A 23,795-nucleotide genomic window follows, 5' to 3' on the forward strand; every position below is an offset into this window, starting at 1 on the left:
AGAATTCTATCGAAACTAGGAAATTCAGCCAAAATTAGAAAATTCGCCAATTTTTTGGCTTGTGCGGCCGCATGGTGTAAATCCATGCGGTCGCATGGTTCAACAAAAAAAACAATATTTGTTTTTGGTATGCCACTGTGTGGCCGCATGATGTTTTGCCTATGCGGCGACACAGGCTTGTCTTCAGCCTCTGGTTTCGTCGCTTGATAACAAATTGATCCAAATTGATTCGGCCTTCGACCCAAACATGAAAGTTGCTCCACTTTAAATCCCGAACATGGTTCCATCAATGGTTTCTTGAACGAGCAATTCCATCGCTTGTTTCACTTGCTTTGCCCTTGATCGCGTCATTGGTCCGCAATCGACTATCAACGGGTCTCGTCTCGCACTTGCCTTCGTTGGGCTTGACTCCTGGATCATATCATCCCCTCCCTCTTCAAAAGGATTCGTCATCGAATCTGAACCTGTATCAAACAGAGAGAGGTCAGATACATTAAAAGTAGCCGAAACATTGTACTCACCTGGTAAATCCACTTTGTATGCATTGTCATTGATCCTCTCGATGATTTGAAACGGTCCATCGCCTCGTGGTTGCAATTTTGACTTCCTCTGTTCTGGAAAATGCTCTTTTCTGAAATGCACCCAGACCCAATCTCCAGGCTCAAATGTAACGCGTCTTCTTCCTTTATTTACTTTTGATGCAATCAGCTTTCCTTTCTCTTCGATCTGCATCCTGACCTTTTCATGGAGTGTTTTCACCAGCTCGACTTTTCGTTTCCCATCCAAGCTACCTCGTTCATACACAGGCAAATGCATTAAATCCATAGATGTTAGTGGATTAAAATCATAAACAATTTCAAAATGAGAAAATGAGGTAGTAGAATGTGTAGCTCGATTATATGCAAACTCTATAAATGGTAAACACTCTTCCCATGATTTCAGATTTTTATTGATCACTGTCCTAAGTAGTTGAGTCATAGTTCGATTAACTACCTCAGTTTGTCCATCTGTTTGTGGGTGACAAGTTGTAGAAAATAATAACTTAGTTCCTAACTTACTCCACAGAACACGCCAAAAATGACTCAAAAACTTCATGTCCCTATCAGACACTATACTTTTAGGTACTCCATGTAAACGTACTATTTCCCTAAAGAATAAGTCTGCAATATTAGTAGCATCGTCAGTTTTATTACATGGTATGAAGTGCGCCATCTTACTAAACCTATCGACCACTACAAATATTGAATCCCGATCCCTTTTTGTCCTAGGCAAACCTAACACAAAGTCTATAGATATGTCTACCCAAGGTTCACTAGGTACAGGCAAAGGAGTATACAAACCATGGGGTTGAACCTTAGACTTAGCCTTTTTACAAGTTATGCACTTTCCACATATTTGTTCTACGTCATGTCACATTTTAGGCCAATAAAAATGTTCCCCTAACATGTCTAAAGTCTTTTGAACCCCGAAGTGTCCCATTAAACCACCCCCATGTGCTTCCCTTACCAATAATTCACGCAAAGAACAATTAGGAATGCACAACTTATCTTCTTTAAACAAATATCCTTCATGCCTATAGAATTTATCAAATGCACCTTTGTTACATGAAGCATAAATACTAGAAAAATCACAATAAGATTCATACATGCCCTTAATGTGCTCGAAACCAAGTAATTTAGTACTTAATGAATTTAAAAGCACGTACCTTTGGGACAACGCATCAGCAACTATATTTTCATTACCTTGTTTGTACTTGATGACGTAGGGAAATGTCTCGATAAACTCCACCTATCTCGCATGTCTTTTGTTCAACTTACCTTGACCTCGCAAATGCTTTAAAGATTCATGATCGGTGTGTATCACAAATTCCTTTGGCCATAAGTAGTGCTGCCAAGTCTCCAATGCTCGAACAAGTGAATACAGCTCCTTGTCATATGTCGAATAATTCAATGCTGCCCCACTCAACTTTTCGCTAAAGTAAGCAATAGGTCTCCTTTCCTGCATTAACACTACTCCTATACCTATTCCTGATGCATCACACTCAACCTCGAATGTTTTATCAAAATTTGGTAATGTCAAAACAGGTGCCTTACATAGCTTATCCTTAATGGTGTTAAATGCAATTTCTTGAGATTTTTCCCAATGAAAACCTACACTCTTCTTTACTATTTCAGTCAACGGTGTGGTGATGGTGCTAAAATCTCTTACAAATCGTCTATAAAAACTAGCCAATCCATGAAAACTCTTAATTTCAGTAATAGTCTTAGGTGTTGGCAATTCCTTTATAGCTTTTATCTTTTCTTCATCGACTTCCACCCCGTTAGCACTAACCACAAATCCTAGGAAAACAACTATATCCATACAAAATGTGCACTTTTTGAAATTAGCATATAGTTGTTCCTTTCGCAACACAACAAGCACACAATTTAAATGTTCTAAATGCTCATCTAGGTTTTTGCTATAGATTAAGATGTCATCAAAATGAACTATAACAAATTTCCCAATAAAAGCACGCAAAATATGGTTCATTAAACGCATAAAAGTGTTCGGTGCATTAGTGAGTCCAAACGGCATAACCAACCATTCATACAATCCATACTTAGTCTTAAACGCCGTTTTCCATTCATCACCCTCCCGCATGCGAATTTGATGATACCCACTCTTAAGATCAATCTTACTAAAAATGCAAACACCATGCAACACATCAAGCACATCATTAGCCTAGGTATTGGGTGACAATACTTTACCGTGACATTGTTGATAGCTCGGCAATTCACGCACATTCTCCAAGTCCCGTCCTTCTTAGGCACCAGCAAAACAGGTACAGCACATGGATTCATGCTCTTCCTGACATAACCTCTGCTTATCAACTCCTCCACTTGCTTTTGAAGCTCCTTCGTCTCCTCGGGATTGCTTCGGTAAGCTGGTTGATTCGGTATGACAGCTTCGGGTACAAAGTCAATCTGGTGCTCGATGCCTCTGATTGGTGGCAATCCACTTGGCATCTCCTCAGGAAACACATCGTCGAACTCCTACAATAAATACTTAACCAAACTAGGGAGGGATGTGTTAGAATCCTCGAAATTGAGGAGGGACTCCTTGTACATTAACAATATCATTTGCCTATTATTGCTCATAGCCTTTTTCAACTCACTCTCTTTTGCATAGAAGTTGACCTTTAGCTTTTCTCTCCGCTCAGCTCACTCTTTTTCTCTCCTCTCAACTGACTCTTTTTCTCTCCGCTCATGTGGCTTTTCTCTCTTTTCTCCACTCTCAGCCACCTCACTATTTTCTCTCTTATTGATGGTTTTACTATTGCCTCTCCTTTTTCCTGACTCTCTTATTCTCTCGTCTTCCTCACTTTTCAGCTTGATTTGATCTCCATACACTTGTGCCGGTGTTAATGGCACAAGAGTAATAGTCTTCCCATCCTTGACAAAGCTATAACAATTCCTATAACCATCATGTGTGACCCTTCTATCATATTGCCACGGTCTTCCTAACAAGATATGACCCACATGCATAGGCACCACATCACATACTACTTTGTCACTATAACTCCCAATTGAGAAATTAATTAAAACTCTTTTATTCACCCTAACTTCCCCACTTTCATTCAACCATTGCAACTTATAAGGCCTAGGGTGTCTTAACAATGCTAGTCCTAATTTCTCAACTAAAGTTGTGCTAGCTACATTCGTGCAACTCCCACCATCAATAATCATACTACATACCTTATCGTTGACGTAACAACATGTGTGGAATATATTTTCTCGCTGCTGCTCCGAATCATCCACTTTGACTTGAGTGTTAAGAGCTCTTCTTGACACCAACGATTCCCCAACAGCAAACTCCAATTTTTCTTCTTCTTCAACGTCATCCAATGCAGGCATGTCCTCAAACTCTCCTTCACTTTCACTCACCACCTCTCCATTATCCAACAAAACCATTACCCGTTTATTTGGGCATTGAGAAGCAATGTGCCCTGACCCTAAGCATCTGAAACACTTGATGTCTCGATTCCTTGATGGTTGTGAATCTGTTTTGGGTGCTGTTTTGCTAGCACTTTCTACTTTCTCTTTCTGCCACTCATTCCTACCTTTAGGTACAGCTTTATCACCTTTGTTGTTGTTGTTCCACCCTGGCTTCCAAGATGGATTAACACTCGAAGTTCCTAACGGCTGCCTAGCTGCTCCTTTCCTCTTTAGCTGTCTCTTTACCTTTATAGCCACATGCAACATGTCTTCCAACTCCACATAATGTTACAACTCCACTACATTGGCAATTTTCCTATTCAACCCATTCAAGAATCGTGCCAGGTAGCCTTCCGATCCTCCACCACATTGGCCCTAATCATGAGTATTTCCATCTCCTTATGATAGTCCTCTACACTTTTCGACCCTTGATATAGACCTTGCAGTTTTTGATGGATCTCTCGGTAATAGTGGCTAGGAACAAACCTCTTTCTCATCAATGACTTCAATTCCTCCCAACTGCTGATTGGTCTTCCCCCACTCCTACGTTGTGAAGTAATCACTTGATCCCACCATGAAATTGCATAGTCACTGAACTCCAAAACTGCTAACTTCACCTTTTTCTCCTCCAAGTAGTTATAATACTCGAAGATCATTTCAACCTTCCTTTCCCACTCCAGGTATGCTTCGGGATCACTCCTTCCTTTGAATGAAGGAACTGTCATTTTTATATTTCCCAAGTTTCCATCCAACTCCTCCCCACGATCATTCCGACCCCGTCTATTGAACCTATCACCTCTATTCCTCATCCTTCCCATTTCAACACCGTGAAATTCATCTTCACCCATGTCACTCCCATATCCATACTCCTCTCGCCTTTCCCTCCTAGGCTCCCATCTATCCGGTCCTCTGGCATTGGATACATCCACTCGATGCTCCCGACTAAGATTAGCCACCGATGTATCTAATCTATTCATCCAAGCCTCCTGCTTCTCCAACCTATCTCTCACATTTCCAAACGCCCTTTCAAACCTTTGCACTAAATCTTCCGATGCATTGCTATTATTGCCTTGTCGGCTTGAGTTTGATTCTGCCCTTTCTGACATCCTAACACTAAAGATTTTATTTTACTGCCTCACCAAAAGTCACTCGGAACACACACAAGGGCTTTTACCCTCTATTAAGCTCACCTCTCTACCTTTTACTACTCAGTTCTTTCAACAATTGCTTCTAGGAACAATCAATGAACTCAATCAATCAATCAAATCGTGTAGAATTCTCCAAACCGGATGTGACTCAATAATTGTAACAAAGGACTCAAAGAAAACTTTTAAAGCTTGACTTGAATTGAAGGAATGAAACGATTTAATGTGTCCAAGTAATTTAGAAACGATAATGAATAATAAAAGTTGGTCTTTGACGGATCAATAATATTTAACAAGTTTTTTTACTGTACGGATTAACAGTAAATTTTTTTTTTAGATCCGAAAATCAATAACAAAACCAACAAAGAAAACGAAAACTGATTCGGGCGAAAATTGAGCCCAGAAATGAAATTTGAAGATTTTTTATGAAACTTTTGGATCAAAAGATCAAGAAAACCTTCTGCACACAAGAACACAAGGAATTGAAAAAAATTTAGAAAACAAAGGATATAACCTGATTAAATTGGAACCTGGCTCTGATACCAACTGATGCGAACCCCGTAACAATGGAAACTACAAAACCCACAACGAGATTGATGCGAAATCCAAGAAATCCAATACTAACCCGGTTTTGGATCTTGAACCCCAAGAATTGAACCAAGAAATCCTAGATTAGCGAAGAACCTAAAACCCCTTGATTACAATTAAAAGAACCCATAATCCGATTGAATAGAACGTCACAAGAAGTTGAATCTTGATAAGTTACAAGATTGTTCAAGAAGAACAAGAAATTGAAAGAACAATTCTCTCTCTATAATATTAAGCAAAAGTCAAAAGTTCTTACAATGAAAAATAATCTCCTATTTATACTAATGAATAAAACGTCCAAAACCATCAAATTATGGTAATAATTTGATTTCATAAGAATTCTATCAAAACTAGGAAATTCAGCCAAAATTAGAAAATTCGTCAATTTTTTTGGCTTGTGCGGACGCATGGTGTAAATTCATGCGGTCGCATGGTTTAACAAAAAAAAACAATATTTGTTTTTGGTATGCCACTGTGCGGCCGCATGATGTTTTGCCTGTGCGGCGGCACAGGCTTGTCTTCAGCTTCCGGTTTCATCGCTTGATAACAAATTGTCCAAGTTGATTTGGCCTTCGACCCGAACATGAAAGTTGCTCCACTTTGAGTCTCAAACATGGTTCCATCAATGGTTTCTTGAACGAGCAATCCCATCGCTTGTTTCACTTACTTTGCCCTTGATCGCGTCATTGGTCCGTTGTCGACTATCAATGGGTCTCGTCTCGCACTTACCTTCGTCGGGCTCGACTCCTGGATCATATCACCTTATGTTGATCCATTTCCCTTGCGCATTGTTATGTTAAAGGATATATCCACATCCTTCTCTTCGGTTATGGTCGCAAATGTCTTGAACATGGACGACAAATCTTCTCCTTCAGATTGCATCAGTTTTGCCCTCGATGATGAAGCATCATTCCATTCAAACAACCCACAATCTCTTGTGCAATATAAGAACAATCGTCTTATATTTTTAGTATTCTTCTCAACCTCCATACATTTCACGATCCCAACCCACATTCTGGACATCGTTGCTTCGATGGACAATCCGACAATTATTGTCCGGGCTTCCTATAGCTGTGACAAATGCCCTTGTTCTTCCCAGTCATTGTAATCTCTTTTTCCTGATCGACATGATTCAGTAAACAAAAACCCACATTAGCACAATTTAACTCGAAAATCAGGTTATATATGAATTTAAATTCAATAACAAGTTTTCCACGCTGTAGATAAATTTCAACGAAAAACATGCAGCTAAGTCGACTGGCGTATCCCTCCGGTAATCTCCATAGATCCAAATTAAATTTCTTCTTTTTGAATGGTGATTTATGCGTGAGGGCTTACGTTCAGGAGTAGCTAAAAAAATTTCCCAGCATTGTATCAACTACGAGGATTGGAGAAATCGATTACGCTCAACTCTTGTCGAGAACTTACCCAAAACTTCGCGTAATAGCATCTTCTTTGATGGCCTATGGCAACAGTAGATGCGGGTCGAATTTTTGGCCTCCACAATTCGCTACGTTTACCTAGGGTTTGCCTCCTTTAGAATTGGGGATTTTCCTTCAAATAGCAATTCTAAAGTAGAATATGGGAGGAGAGAAGGGTTGGAAGACTTTAAATGTGTTTGTTAGATAAAGACGTGTTTGGCACTGCTTATTCGGCGTTTACATGGCAGTAATTTTCTATTTAACGTGACATGTCAAATTTTCGTCGGCCACGTGTACACGTTCACTGACATTTTCCATCCGGTGGCCAATGGAGCTGGACGGAGCAAAGTTGAATAGCCAATGGGACAAGTTTCAAAGGACAGCAAGTAAATCGTGACATGTATCAAAGTTCAATGGCTAGTCAAACATTTAACTCCACGTTTACATGCTGAGTACGCGGGCAAGAATCTGGGCGTGGAAAAGAACAAGAATAAATAGAACTCCAAAGGATTGGGAAGAGTCGGCAATCGTACGTCTGAAGCCAGAACAGATCGAAGAAGTAGGTAGTGATTGTACAATGTAGAATACTTCAATTGGAGTAGGAGAAGAACCAAAAGATTGAAGATCCACGCTCCGCATAATTATTGTAGAGTGATATTCCAATTGATTCTAGTTCCTCCTCTGACCATCTTCCTGTTACCAGTGTATATTGTTTAAGGAGATTTGATTTGATTGATTGTTGGAACTTTTCACATGAATAATTTTACGGATAGGTGTGATTCTTATTACGAAAGCGAAATCTTGAACCGCGTTTGTTGGTGTGGACATGTTGTTGCAATTGATATTTCCTAAAATATTGCCTTAAAAGTGAGTTATTTTACAGTTTAATTGGATTGCAGAAAAAAAATAAATTTTAAAGTACTTAATTCATAGCCCAATGCAGAACCAACTCCCATTCACTTATTTATGCTATAGGAGTATTACTAAAGGATTCAAACCCATTTGTCGAAGCCAATATAGTTAGTATATATGCTAAATAATCACCTGAAAATGTACGTGATGTGCCTGATGAAATGTGCAAGACACATTTGTACGCCTAGTCTAAATAATTGGCACATGCTCGGTGGAGAAGTTATTTGACGATGGCGTGTAATAATATTGTTCCAGATGATTATGTTTGTTTCCCAAATTTTACAAACTTGTGGAAATGGTGTGGATGTGGAGACCAAAGTTGGCCTTTAATTTTAGGAAAGAATGCTAAGACATTTCCAAGCTAGGGTCTTTACTATTTAAGACTTTTAAGTTATTCAAAAATGGACTAAAGGACTTCTAAGCTTAAAACATTGAGCAAAGGCCTAAAGTATTCTTGACGACGTCTTTTAAAGCAACATGAGGTCAGTTTTGTTAGTTGTTTCTCTGACTTTTTTTTCCCTTCCAATTGCGGTGAAAGTTACTTAAATTTGATGGGAAAGTTACTTAAATTTGATAGGAGTATTATAATGAACAAAGGAGGAGCGGGACTGGGTGGTGGAGCTGGCGGCGACAGCGAAGGTGGACCAACTGCTGCAGCGGCAGCTACGGCCACCCCAAAAACAAAAGGCCCTTTTGCAGAGAGTGGACAATGACATCGAACATCTTGTCGATAATTTCGGATTCCTCGGCAATGTAGCACCAGTAATTTTGCTAATTCCTTTCAATAGCTATGGATATTTTTAGAATAATTTTATGCTTGTTATATCTTGATTGATTAGATTATAAAAATTCTTATTACTATGTAATGATTAATAAAAAGGTTGCCTTTCAGGAATTAATATGATGAGGGTCGTTTATTTAATAATTGAATTTAGAAAATGTGATTATAAAAATATTTGGTGACAATGTGTGTTCTTGTTATTTAATTTAAATATATACAGTAAATCCAATTTTAAAACTGAAAGCCAGTTGAGCATGTCAGGAAGCCAGGCTGTGCTGAGAGCCTTCTCTCTTATTTGCTGAGAAAAGATTATAGAAATGTTGTTAACACCTTTGATAAACTGAAGTTCACTCGACATGATACATATGGCTTGTTTGGTGCATTGAATTGAACAACACTAGATAGGATGACACAAGAAAATTAAGTTAAAATCATGTTTGTTGAACTATGCAGTGTGTCCAATATTTTACTGAAAGTCCTCTTTGATTAAAAGAAGGGTGAAAATCAAATGAAAAGTTCTTGGGTGTTTAGTGTAGAAGCGTCAATGCTTTACATGTTAAGCATGTAATAGTTCTCGATTCAAATTTTTTATCATGTAAAGAGTTGAGATGCCCATACTTTGATGGGACTTCATACTTTGTGTTACGTGGTTCTCAGTAATATTCATGAAGCTACATAGTACTTGCGCATGGGTGTAGAGAATGATATATGCCAAATGTTTTAAAAAAGCCACCTGCATTTCGCACATAAGTGGTTGTCCATGTGGAGATTACCAGCTTATTGCTGTTGGGGTTGGGAGCATAGGATATCCACTATTAGCTAAACACAGTAGTGCTAATTGGTAAACCTTGAAAACATCTAGAGGAACAAGGATATAAAGACAGAGAAAATGTATTGGCATCCTTAGATACATATAGAGAACACACCTGGAAACACAGTAGTGCTACCTGATGCACTTCAAAATGTGGACATAATTTTGATAGTTAATAGCAATGAAGAGTGTACTTGTGGTTCTATATAATATCCATGAATATATATAGTACTTATGCTTGTGAATGTAGGGAATGAAATACCCAATGTTTTATGAAAGCAACTTGCCCTTTGGACATACGTGATTGTACATGTGGAGATTTCCATCTTATTGCTGTTGGTATTGGGAGCATGGGCTATCCACTATTAGCTATACGAGTAATGCTATTTGGTGCACCTGGAAAACATCTAGATGAACATGGATGTAAAGACTGAAAATGTATTGACATCCTTAAACAGAATACACCTGGTAAACACAATAGCAATACCTGATGCACTTCAAAATGTTGAAATAATTTGATCGTTAATAGCAGAGAAGTGCGCTTGTGGCATTACCATGTTTAGATCGTTTGCTGATTGATTGACTTGAGCTACATTGTATGTTTATGTGAATGTATATGAAATTTTTATTCTTGTAGTGTTCCCTTGTTACGCTTCATAAAATAGTTTCGTTACTCATGTGAAAAGCATCAATGCGATGACCCTATTTTTATATCTATTCATCATTGCTTTATAACTCATTTGGAAAACTGCAAAGAATTGAGTTAATGGGATCTGCCTTAAGTATATCTATAATATATCATGTCTTTCTGTTAAGTGAATGGAATGCTTCTATGACTTTTCACACTATTAGCAATAGAATTAGTGGAAGAGCGGGATATTATGTTTTCATTTTGCAGGGTGTGGGGATTTTAATCAAGCATAAGGGCGACTCTTATATGATACTGAGCACTGTGATGGAAGGCCTATAGCAAGCATGAATGCAAATGTGTGTATATATCTAGACACACACACTCTTAAATTCAAGCTCTTCATAGTAACTTGCAGATTACAAGAGCATCTAAAATTTTGCACAAAAAGATTGTGGGGTCTAAATTTTACAAAGTCCTAAATTAGGGTCATGTGGTCATGAGATAAGGTGGAAGGCGGGGGATTTTTAGAAAAGTTTTAAGGACGAAAAGAAGCTTCATCTTTAAATAGATGACCTCTGCTCCTGTATAGTGACCATGTCGTGAGCAGATCATTCATCTTGAACTTTTTACAAGAACTGGTCCTCCAGGATATAATGATAATGTAGTTAATTTCTTTAGGCATATGATTTTGCCCAAGGTATAAGCCAATAAATGAAGCTAGTAAATGCACTAGTATTGAATTGAAGTGTTGATATTCTTTTCTCCAATAATATAATAATTCTATGTTTGAGGTGTATTTTATTTTTCTGTGAGCATATTGCATGTAATTCTCTTTTCTTCAACCATTTACCGACTTATTTTTGGGCTGCAGCCATTATGCTAAGCAGCACTGTCTCCCCCCCCCCCCTCCCCCCCCCCTTTTTTCTTTTTGGGGGCATTGGTTGATGTGTCTGTGCAAGGAGAGAGCCTTCGAGGTTTCTCTACATATGAGATTGTGTTTTGTTCTTCTAGGGTCTCAAATAAAGAAAATGTTCCAACTTCCTGATCACAAATCATTTTCCGAAGTGCACAACACTTCAATAACGCTGCATATATTTCAGGTCAATGATCCACCAGTGCAAAATTCTCAGGAAGCTTTCATGATGGAGATGCGTGCAGCCAGAATGGTAAGAGCTTATTCTGGTTTTTAGTAAATGCATACATAAATATGCACAGTGAAGATTCATCTGCAAATATGTTTTTCAAAGTATTTAGTCAAATGAAAAATCGCTAACATGCCCATGTCTTTTACATCTCCAACCCGAAAACTAGGAGCAAAATTTTTTCAGTTCTTTTGTGTTTTTGCATCAAACGCCTATATCATGTTTGGCATTTGTAATTTTTATAGTTAAATCCTCTATTTTCATGTGGCTAATTGCAAGTATTAACAAATAGATTCAGGTAGCTGACTCGCTGCTTAAATCGATGTCTGAATTGAAGCAGACTGCAATTTTCTCGGGTTTTGCTTCTCTTAACGATCATGTTGACCAGAGAACTGAAGAGTTCGATATACTCGCAGAAAAAACAAATGACACTTGGCAAGAATCGGAGAAGAGGCAATCGCTAACCTTAAGGAGCTCAAGTCATATTATTACTCATCCACGTTGAGAACAAGCATTCTTCTTGAGCCCTGTATAAGGTGGAGGAACTTATGCTAGATTTAATTTCTTTTAAGAGTTTTGCTAAAGTGATCGGGATTCACTAGAGAGGGGAGCCCACGCCCAATATAAAGCAAAACCCTTCTTTTATGTATAATGCTACTTGCACCTCAGCCCCTGTTTAATGGTCCTATCATCAGCCTTGTTCAAGTAACACGGTTAAGAAAGTGAACTACGCTTCTGAATCTATTAATGTGCATAAAATGATTAGGCTGCTGATTTGATACTTTTCTGATGTATATTGTCTATTTGGAGTTTGCATTGACTTTTTTGGTATGATGTACGAGGTTCGATTGAACCATTTTTTAGTGAGATGTTTGGTTGTTCCCGAGCTAGTTTTACTTCTCTGTTCCAGTCATGGGTGGACCCACATGGGTTCATATGGGGTCAAATGACCTCACATTTTTCTTAATCCGTAGTCGTTTCTTTCATGGAGTACTTTGACGCGCTCGTTACGGAATGTCAAACGAAGTCGAAATATTGCATAATTAATATCATTTCGAAGTATTCACAACCTAGTTTTTCGCTCATTAGTACGCTTGAAATGGTCAACCGTAACAAAAGATATGGCGTTTCAAAGTAGGTCATTCCAAATTAGTATTTCGAAAATTTTGATAATTTGCTAACTTTAAAAGTTCGTCGATAATCGTACTTTAGCCGAATCTACAAACCGTCTACGTCATCTAGAAGCTAGTTTAGAAAATTACATCATAGTCATATCGAGTTGTCCAAATGTATATCGAAAATAGTTAAATCTCTAAAAAAGATGTCAAACTCGTCTTTCTTTTAAAAAAATTTAATTATTTCATTAACGTTGATTATTTTTGCACAAAAAAATCTTAATATAATTTACATCGTTTTAGTAGCAAATTCTACGTGGATTATGTTGTAAAAAAATTTAGGATCATTATAAATAAAATGTAATTTAAATTACTTTCGAATTAAATTTGAATTTCATCTACTTCGGAAATTGAATTTGAAATTTTATTTCAATTCATTTACTTCCTACATTCAACTTGATTTACTCACCATCGGCTCAAGATTTGACAACGAGGTGGTAAACAAAATTATAAAAGTAACAAAATTCATTTGACAATATTGATAATGATAGAATTATATGATGTTTTCAAAATATCAAGATGCATAGACTACAATTGTAATAGTGTATTATCTTTTTTTTTTATTAATATTATGTTGTTTTAAAAAAATTATATTTTAATTTTTTACCCCACAAGTCTGAGTCTATCATCGATTCTAGTTGAGATCAATATTAGAAATGTATTTTATCCTATCGTAAACTTGTCCGTATTAAAGAAGCGCAAAGTACGTTTTGGGTCAGAATTTCGATCTAACTCCTGGTAATATTTTAGTGCAATGCTTGATTGAGCTTTAATAAGAATTTTGTGATTTAAATCCATTTTTTGTCAAAGATAAATTTGAAAGGGAACAATACATAACTCAGACCTAAACATAACCCTAATTCAGTTTTAAGAGAAAAGGTTTAAAATTGCAAACTCATGTGGTAATTAATAAATATAATATAAAATAAATTCTAACAAATATAAATCCTAAAATAACGCTTCAGTTACCATATTTTACAAAACAACAAATCTGGAAGACCAAGCAAAGTACAAAAGCAACAGAGACCTCTTTGGAGCAAATTGCCACCGTTGGGATCTGATTGTTTGAAAATTATCAAACTATTATGATCACAAATTGAAAGCCATCAGAAGAACGAACAAAGATAGAATCTATAGAGTATTCATCGGAGCAAATAACTTCGATTCTCAACTTCGAAATCTGGTTAATTGGAAGTTGTTGACACTGTGTACTAAAAGATTGAAACAAGAAAAGAATTTACAAAGAACTCGTCGAAGCAAATTACTTCAATTCTCACTGTCAAAATCTGTTTAATTGAAATCCGTTAGACATTTGCACTCACAAATCAAAAGTTATCGGCACTATGTATCAGAATTTTTGAAGGCAACGATCGAGAAATCAATAGCATGTGACTAGTTCTTTTGAATTTGTGCCTGTGATCTATTACATGTCACCTGTAAAATGTGATATTGATCCAATGGTCCATGACTAGTTCTCTTGGATCTGTGGTTAGTGGACATTACATATTCAATATGACATGTGACTTATGAACCATTATTTGAAACCTATAACATATGAGCTGTAATATGTAAACTTAAATCTATTACCTATTATCAGTGCATGAAAACATACGACTCTGATATATGACCAATTAATTTTGATCTGTGACTTATTGGCATTGATTTATGACCTATATAATATGATCTGTGAAGTGTGATATGTGATATGTGACTTGTGAACATAAATTAGTTGTTGTGACTAGTTGGGCACGTGACATCTGATCCATGACCAGTTAATTTTGATATGTGATTTGTTGACATTATTTTGTGGCCCATACAATAAGATCTTAAAGTGTGACCTGTGAATTATAACATGTGACCTATAAACATAAGTCGGTGATTTGTGATCAATTCCATTTGATCTGTGATATGTGGACGTTGAGTTGTAATCTATATGACCTTTGACCTGTGAACAAATAGTAAGTCACGATGATAAATTTAATCACAATCTTACATTTTTTTAGGTCACATATTATTTATTGATCGTAAATTATCTATTTTGTTGATCATATATTATTTATAGGTCACAAATTAAACTAATTTATTGGTCACGACTCGTCTTTATACAATCTCAACCCTACCAAAAACCAGCACCAAACCACCATTAGCATTGCAACCACCAGAACCACCACCACCATCGAGTCGCATATTATTTATTGATCGTAAATTATCTATTTTGTTGATCATTTATTATTTATAGGTTATAAATTAACCTAATTTATTGGTCACACCTCGTCTTTATAAAATCTCAACACTACCAAAAACCAACACCATAACCACCACTAGAACCGCAACCACTAGAACCACCGCCACCGCCATCGCCACCGCCATCGCCATCGCCAACACCCATAGTGCATTGAATCATGATACTACCCATAAAAGCCACCAACAAACTACCCAAAACACACATGACATCTAAACAAGACAAATAATAAGCCCACAAAATAGGAAACGCGCGCCACCATTATCACCAATCACCACAACTATCATCGATCACTGCTAATGTTGACATCCCAAAATTGAAACCTACATAACTCGGATTGCTAGTATAAAGCTCCCAGAGGATAAAGATTCTAACTGTCTCAATGAAGCCTTCTCGATTGCCGTTGATTACAACAACTTTGAAGTCACCACTGACGATGAGAGGTTGTCCGCTAATTGGCCGTAATTTATCTTGATGAACTACACTGACTCTAGAAAAACTAAATAAACAGAAATCTCCCTTCATTACATCACTGCGTGCAGCCAAGCATCGTTGTGTGAGGCTCTGAGTGACACCAAATGGGATGGGTAGGTAGAGAGAGAAAGGAGAAAATAGATAATACAGAGCGAGTTTGAGAATAGGTTTTGGGTGGTGGCCAACTACTAGATTTGGGAGAGAGGAGAAAGAAGAGAGGAAAATGAGGGATTGATAGTGTTGGTGGGGCGGGGCGGGGCGGGGCGGGGCGATAGGTTATGATTTATATTAATATTAAAAAGTTGAATTACTGCCTGATTTTTGAATAAGTAAATATTAATCTTTATTTTTGAAATGTAATATTTAAGTACCTGCCACCTTGTAACTTTCATAATTCCCAATACACTCTTAAATTACCTAAAGGGTAAATTAGGCCAAATACACTCTTAAATTAACTAAATTGAATAATAACCTTATAAAACTAATTAAACCATTCAACCCGTAATTAATACATTCAATCCAAACTTCATTCAGTAAAAAAACGCTCTCCTTCTACTCAAAATTACTTTCTTTTTTCTTTCTTTTCCTTTCGAGGCCCATTTCGTTCTCTCTCAACAATTCCTAATCAATTTTCAAACCTTAGAAAGTATTTATCCCTTTCGATCAAGTAAAATCACGATCATTTAAAAAATGGAGAACCAAAGGCTGAAGCAGCAGCAGCAGGCGTTGATGGAATAGGCTCTCTTTCAACAACAATCTCTTTATCATCTAGCTTTTTAGCTGTTGCTCCCCTGGTTTAACTTATTCACTTTATTTTTGTTTGAATATTCATCATTTTTTGTTAACTGCATTTGCTGAAGTTCTCCACATATTGCGAACTTTCAATAGTGATTTAAGAAAATGGAATCTTTTTAAACCGGTCAATTCTTGTGTTCTCATGACTATCAATTATTTTATTGCGTTTTTCTACTTTGCAATTGCAACATGCCAATGAATTTGAGATTGATGATTGTTAGTCGCTCTGCTGGGATTTCCATTTTGTTTATCTTAATTTTGCATCAGCTTCCTTTCTAAAAGCAACTTATTGTTTTTAAAATTTGCATTTTTTTTTATAGTTGAAATCATTGTCTAATGGTTGGGCATAGAATTTTCGAATTCTTTTTTTGAATTTATAGCTTGTGCCATAATTTTCTGAGAATATGTAGTCCCATGTTGGTCCTTTTTTCTGGGTATTTTTTTATGCCAATGTCTGTCTGCACATAGTAATGTTCTTTGTAATCTGTGACTTCCACCATTCACACACTTTCCTTCTATTTTCCTTAGTTCGATATTCATTTTCATCTGGAATCTTGTAATGATATGTATTTGTCTTTGACCCAACAAGCTTAATATGTTTTTGGATTATCTTGTTATGTAGGTAAAATTCATTTTTCACCATTATTAGTATATCTCCACCTAGCCAGGCATTATGTAAACAATTGATGGAATATCAATATGGTGAAAAATCAGAATTAAGGAGTCATTGTGGACATAATTCATGTATTGAGAGCATAAGCATGGGAGTTCCAATAACAACTTGGCCGGTGCATTTAAATCAACCTAGAAATGTCGTGCTAATAACAAAAGTACTGAAAATCATTGTGGAAGTACGGAACTGGACACATAGCAAGTTTCGCTGTCACCTACTGTGGTAGAGAAGGCTGTAAAAAGATTGATGGATTCAACAAGAGGAGAAGAGATGCAAAAGAGGACAGCAAAATTAAGAGATGTCGTAAAGTAATTTGTGATGGAAGGTAGTGCCACTCGCAAGGAGATTGATTCCTTTATTGCTCATATAACTGGACAACATCTTTCATCTGAAATCTAGAGATCTTTGATTATCATTGTTGCAAGGTATAATCTGTCATTTTCAAGAATATTAAGTTATTTGAGAATTTTCCTTTTGTCGTTCTAAGTTACTTGAACTCCTTGCAAATTTTACTTTGCAATTATTGTTAGTTCTTCTTAGATGGTGCAATTTTGGTGTTTCTCACTTTTAAAAAATAAAATAAAATTTGTCATTTTTTTTGAGTTTGTGTAACTTTTATTTGAATCGAGTGACTTTTTTTTTAAAAAAAAGTGACAATTTATATAAGAAAGTAATATTGTGTCACTCCTTAATTTTACACATTATTTTTTACTTCCAAAAAACTTGTTTTAAGTTTGTAACCTTTCAAATTTTTGTCGATTTTTTATCTTCTTGAAAAAAGTGACATGATACGTGATATTTTCCTAACATGATCAACATGTGGATTGTGTTAATAACTAACACTACGCTCACGTGGATTGTCCTTAAGATGCTGAGTATGTTAAGAACATAATTATTAGTACTATACAAATCGATTGTGTTATTTTGGTGTTTGTCACTTTTTTGAATTCTGTCAATTTTGAAGTGTTTGTCTCCTTTTTTTTTTTTTTTTAGTTTTGTCACTTTTTGAGTGTTTGAATCATTTTTAAAAAAAAAATTGTTACTTTTTTTGAGTTTGTATCACTTTTTTGAATTGTGAAAAAAGTGACTTTTAATTTTACACAGTATTTTTTAATTTCAAAAAACTTTTTCATATAATTTTTTAAAATACTTTTAATTTTAAGGGTATTTTTGTAAGTTTCCATTGAAAATTTGATAAGCCTGTAGCCCGCTCCTGGTGAGTTGAACAATGCGGGCCAAAAGGCCCAAATCGTAGAGATTTATCTGATAGCCCAATCCGATTAAAAGCCGAATTCTAAAAGACTTCATGCCACGTCTTCACTTCTCTCCATACGCCATTGGTCGGTGTCTCCCAGGCGTTCCATGTAGACACGATTCCATTACTTATCTTCTTCATCATCTGAATTTCAACATTCAATTCATATTCGTAAAAAAATTCATCGTTTCGGAGAATTTCCACAAAATTTAGAGTAATCATGAAATCCAAACTTCAAAACTTCCAAATTTTCATTCAATCGGCAGATCTCCAGATCCCCACCCGTGCCTTAATTTTGCAAAACCCTAACCCTAACACAAATTTCACTGTCCACCACCTCAAATCCGACCTTGTTTCTAGAACGAGAATTTCTCCGAAATCCCTTTTCTTCAGCCTTAATGGAAAGCTCCTCGTTGATTCTACTCCCCTGTTTCAAAATCCACAAATTGGTCCCCTCTCCACTCTGACCGTCCATCTGCGACATAATGGTGGTGGTGGAGATGGTGGCGCTACCGGGGCTGAGTCGCGTGACTGTTATTTGAATATGTATGCTGTTAAAAAGCCCGATAAGGTTGACCCTAATGAGATGCGGCTGTCAAAGTGGTTAAATTGTAGTTTATCAAATGAGCCGCTGAAACACCCAGTAGTTATTGATAAGTTAGGGAATTTGTTTAACAAAGAGGCGTTGGTGGAGACTTTATTGAAGAAAAATTTGCCCAGAGAGTTTGGATATATAAAGGGTTTGAAGGATATGATTGCAGTCGAGCTGGCTGAGGCTCCAGGGATTAGAGAGAAGGGGGCAGTGAAATTTCAGTGCCCTATAACGGGGCTGGAATTTAATGGGAAATACAAGTTTTTCACGATAAAAAGTTGTGGGCATGTATTGAGTGCCAAGGCGTTGAAGGAGGTAAAGTCATCTGCGTGTTTGGTTTGTCACAAGGAGTTCACAGAAAGTGATAAGATTGTGATCAATGGGAACGAAGAGGAAGTGAAGGCATTGAGAGAGAAGATTGAAGAAGAGGCAAAATTGAAAGATAATAACAAGAAATCGAAGAAAGTGAAGAATGGGGTTGCGAATGGAGAGTTTGGACGTCTGATAGGTACAAAACATGGGATTGAAGGGAATGTTATTAACCATAATAACGGTTCCTCCAAGAGGTTCAAGGCAGCGGATATGGCCCCTGCAAATGCAACCAAGGAGGTGTATGCATCAATTTTTACTTCGTCAAAGAAGAAAGATTTCAAGGAGACGTATTCTTGTAGATCATTACCTCTTGGTAGAAACTGATGAGGTGGTACACATGAGCTGATTTTATAGTAAATCAAACTATTTGTCTTGTATATCTGTTGCTTGTGACCTGGAAGAGCTGTTGAGTGTTGGATTGTTATGTCCTTTGTTAAAAGACTGATTGTGTTTCTATGGAATTTTCTTGTTTGTTTTGTTTACCATAAAGATGATTGTGGTTCGTTAATTTGATTTTGAATTATAAAAATTGTTTTGTTGCAAGTTCATTTTTAATCCTTTCCCCTCCTTTTTAAACTTTTGGTAGCCTTTTTTCTGTTGATTTTTCTCATTGATGAATAACAACCTCATGTTTTGTGTGACTCCCTGTGTTGGAATACTATGAAGAGAAGAGATAAGGTCTTTTGCTTCATTTAGTATATAATCGAACATATGGAGGAATTGTAGGGGTGATTTTTCCCGTGTACAGTGTTGTGTCCCAATGAAATGACTTCTAAATCTAGAAGTCCACTTGCAGTAATAAGTGTTTGGTGATTTGTCACCTTGAATTCAGTTCCTTTAAAATTGAGGCAGGCAGTTTTATAATCATTTCACCGAGCACATAATGCCATTGGAATGTTTGGGATGCTGATACAGTAAAGTGCATACTTGAAATGGATTGATCTTGAAAGAAGTTGGGCCATATTGTCTTGTCTTGGAGTAAGTAAATGAACAATTTTAGAATGTTTCATGAGCCCAATTCCAATGAGATTATAGAAATAAAGCCTCTTCCTTTTATTTGAAGGCCATTATGAGTGTAACCTTTTTATATATACTGTGTGAGCAAATGAGTTGCCTTTTGTTCTCATGTTCTACAGACAAATAGATCCTGCAATAAATTTGTTTACTTGGATTTGCCCTTCAATGGATATGTAGCTGTTTTATGTACATGAGATGAGAAGTTGTGAGTTATATAGTTATGAAATTTTATTTAGGAGTGTACTCATGGTTCTTGCTTTTGCAGTGATATAAGTTGTCAAAACCTTAATTTATGGTTGATGAAATGTTTGTATTGCATTTTATTCTACTGTTATATGTTGCTGCCAATTCAATTAAGAAATTTTAAATTGTTCTTTGGCAAAGAAGTCCATCTTGTGAAGACACTTGCAGATCAATGCTGCTTGTTCGAATCTGATGAGCTTGTAACATATCCGATGGCTAATTCCTTTGGCATTTAGAGGCTGCCGTTAATGGAATAGCTTCAGCGCTAGATATTTTGTCCTGGCCCCCTAGGCATTCTGGTTTGTGACTTGTAACGATAATTCTTTATTGATGTCACCTATTAGTTCTGACCTCTCAATCAAGATTGCCTATTAGCATTGCTTTGTAACAAGGTGCCCATGTTTTCTTGACTTCTGATAAGTTTGCAGAACGTTTAGGTGTTGCTCAATTGTTATCGTGGTGACTTCATTAGTGAGGATTGTGTAGTGCCTATACAGCATTAGAATCTACTGAAGAGCTAAATTTATTTTTCTAAGCCGGTTTACCTATTTGTCTTGTGTTGGCCTTGTTGTTATTATTATTTTTAAATGATGCGCAATTTCACCATCAGTAAGTCATGTTTGTTTTGCGGCCATTTTGCAAAGCTCTCTTCGTTTACCTTGAAACTCAGTTGCCTTTATGGCCAAAATCATAGTTTGCAATGTTTGATGTTATATGTTCTCAAGAAGGCCTTGTGGTTGGAACAGGGAATTATCCATAAGCATAAAAAGAAAAGCGGTTCATCTTCATCAAGATGGCAGTGGATTGAAATGGTGATTCATCAAGATGGCAGTGGATTGAAATGGTGACTACTAGTAGACGACAACTAATGGAGATAGCTACCTTCTTTGTGCTGACTAATCGGTTGCATTGCTCTTTCTACTGCCTTCGGATCTAGAGCAGGCGGATGCTCCCAGAATAATTGAAGCCTTGACCTCGTCTCAAACTGAAGAAGGAGATGTCTAAGTTCAGAAAAATAAGGAAAATGAGGTTTTACAGTCTATATGGCACAGTGGTTGTGAGTATAATTTGTTTTAGAAAGACTTGTTATTAAAAATTTATTTACGATATTTTGGTTGGCAACATTAAAAGTGAGTATTTGGAAGTTTATATTATATATTAGTTGATTAAACATTAATTTTTTTTTCATAATTTTTTTTATTTCACAAATAATATTTTTATTTTAATTAAATTATCACAACATAGCTACTTTAATATACATAATACATTGAGTAGAATGTTTAGTCGATGTCTTCACCATTTTCAAACTGAAATGCTAAAATAATTATGTCGGGAAATGAAAATCATTCTTTCACTGAGAAAACTCTTTGTCATGTCGATAAGTTCGATAGGATTAATATTGTTAGAAAAATCTAACATTGCATGTAGTGGTTGTGTCTGTCATTCATGAAAAAGGACTTCATCTAATACTTTTGAATATTAACTTGATTTTTTAAAAAAAAAATAAAATTAATTTAACAATGAAATAATATTCTAAACTGTATTGGGAACGGAAAAATGAAGGGAATTTTACCTTCTCCCACAAAAAAACTCATAACACCCACACCATTCGTAATTCCATCAAATTACTCATCGATCAAAAAATGAGTTAGTTGGGCTAAGTCATCTTACAGTCCCAGTTAAGGATGTTGTATAAAAAGCATGATTATAAACACATAAGAACTCTTGAATGGAAATGAAAAAGAGATGTAATTTCAGTTACTTCGGAATAGTTAGTCAATCCTATTTTCGATAAAGGTAGATGACAATTTAATCCGATTTTCACCATTATTTTCATATCCGTTATAGTGCGAAAAGAAGGCCAAGTTCCAAGTTGTTCAAGAATAGTGGCGTTGAGTTTTTTGACCCTTTGACTTAGGATTAGTCAGTTATCTACTATGTAATATTCCTCTGTGATTAAATGAACCACCAATCCTATCTTTATTTCTTGTTGTAAAAGCTTTTTTATTTATTATCTTTTCTAAACCAGAATTCAGGTCATATGGATATATATTTATTAGATTAAACATTAATTCTCGCTTCAGGAAATCACCAATTTATGTATGTAAAGTATCATCGTAATCACTATTTAGATATCAGAGATATATAGAAAGCCAGCAACTAGGGAAATGGATCCATTTAAAATTGACCGGTACAACAAGCATTATATCTTTCGTGCCATTTGTTTGGCTTGGCTCTAGGCACCATTTTTTTCCCTAATCATGCCTGTTGTATCATTTGTTTGTACTGTCCAAAATTACATAATTATCTTACCTCCATTGATCAGAGAGTAATGTATGAATTTTGATAAGCTTAAGATATGTCCATCTTCTACGAGGACTGAGCTATACTTTAGAAACATAAGATTAATCAACCAAGCTTGCAAATGAACTGTAAATGAAAAAAAAAAGTCAAATATCCTGTGAACTTCAAAATTGTTCACTGAAATCACTTGCACACATTTGCTTAACTAACTCGTATTGAGGCTCCATTTATGGACACTTCCTTTTCGTACTTTTTTCCTATTTTAGATAATAAGTAGGATAAATGAAAATAATAAGTGTTACCCAAAAACAATTTTCCTTCATTTGGATTCATGGAGAAATACAAATGAAGTAAAAATTAAACTATAGAAGGGTAAAAGGACTATTTCAAGTGTTGCAAGCTTGCCATATTTCGCAGTGCACTAGCCTTGCCTATGCACACAGGTAACAGGTTAGACTTTAAAAGTGCTTTTCTTTTTCCGCATGATACCACAAAGACAGAAACCTGACGATGGCATGTAAGCGTTTTCTTATGAAATTAAATTAAGCAGGTTAAGCAATTCAAGAATAATATTAGTTTGCTCAAGATGGTGAAAACAGCTATGTTACTGTAAAACTCACAGCTAGATAGGTTTGAAGAGCCGAAGGTATTCGTCACACTTTTGTCTGGTTCTGAATTTTTTTTTTTTTCCCTTTTTGAAAATAGAATTAGTGCATGGAGACTATATAGTTGTTTAGATTCTCAGTTCATCAGGAAATAGCTTTGGTGGTATAGTAAGTAATAAATTCACAGGTATATTGTTAATTATTTTTGGGAAATTTAACAGCTAATGGCTATAAATAAGCCTATGACTGAATAGAAAAAGAAAACTGGTGGAAGCAATAGGATTAATTCCATTGCCTTGCTCGTTTGGGTGTCATCCATTCTTCTTTGTGGGTTTTATTCTTGTTCTAACATGCTTATTTGTATTGGGATGGCTTCCCTATACCGTATCCCTTATTATTATTTATTTTTTTATTATAATATATATATATATATTTTTTTTTTGGGTTTAATCACGAAGTTATTGGGTTCTTGTTCTGTATGTTCCCCCTGAAGTGTTTCAACATTCCACCTAACTTTTGTCTGTCAATACCATGTTAAACCACCTTGTTTAAAAGTTTTAAATTGTTTGAGTGGAAATTTATTTGTCCAAATTTTTGTCTTGGTGTCTGAACCATTTATTTATTATCGCAAATTGTTTGATAC

The 23,795-nt window shown here is 36.0% G+C and overlaps 1 protein-coding gene, 1 long non-coding RNA gene and 1 pseudogene across 2 annotated transcripts; all 3 read left to right on the top strand.

Moving 5' to 3' along the window:
- Nucleotides 1–8,627: 8,627 nt before the first annotated feature.
- On the top strand, nt 8,628–12,404 carry LOC111389188 (annotated as a pseudogene).
- A 3,448-nt stretch (nt 12,405–15,852) lies between these two features.
- Nucleotides 15,853–17,240, top strand: LOC111389195. The gene is made up of 2 exons (XR_002701699.1): nt 15,853–16,090; nt 16,714–17,240. It is a non-coding gene; the product is annotated as an uncharacterized LOC111389195 (long non-coding RNA).
- Nucleotides 17,241–18,082: 842 nt separating this feature from the next.
- LOC111389179 (protein RTF2 homolog) lies at nt 18,083–21,392 on the top strand. The gene is made up of 2 exons (XM_023014071.1): nt 18,083–19,311; nt 20,990–21,392. The coding sequence occupies exon 1, from the start codon at nt 18,240–18,242 to the stop codon at nt 19,305–19,307; it is 1,068 nt and encodes a 355-aa protein (XP_022869839.1). The 5' UTR covers nt 18,083–18,239; the 3' UTR covers nt 19,308–19,311; nt 20,990–21,392.
- Nucleotides 21,393–23,795: the final 2,403 nt, after the last annotated feature.

This window comes from Olea europaea, unplaced genomic scaffold (genome assembly GCF_002742605.1).
Source record: "Olea europaea var. sylvestris unplaced genomic scaffold, O_europaea_v1 scaffold568, whole genome shotgun sequence".
In the NCBI taxonomy this organism is placed as follows: Eukaryota; Viridiplantae; Streptophyta; class Magnoliopsida; order Lamiales; family Oleaceae; genus Olea; species Olea europaea.

What these genes read in the sequence shown, in the direction of transcription:
- LOC111389179 (XM_023014071.1), top strand. Translation starts at nt 18,240, where the DNA reads ATGAAATCCAAACTTCAAAACTTCCAAATTTTCATTCAATCGGCAGAT.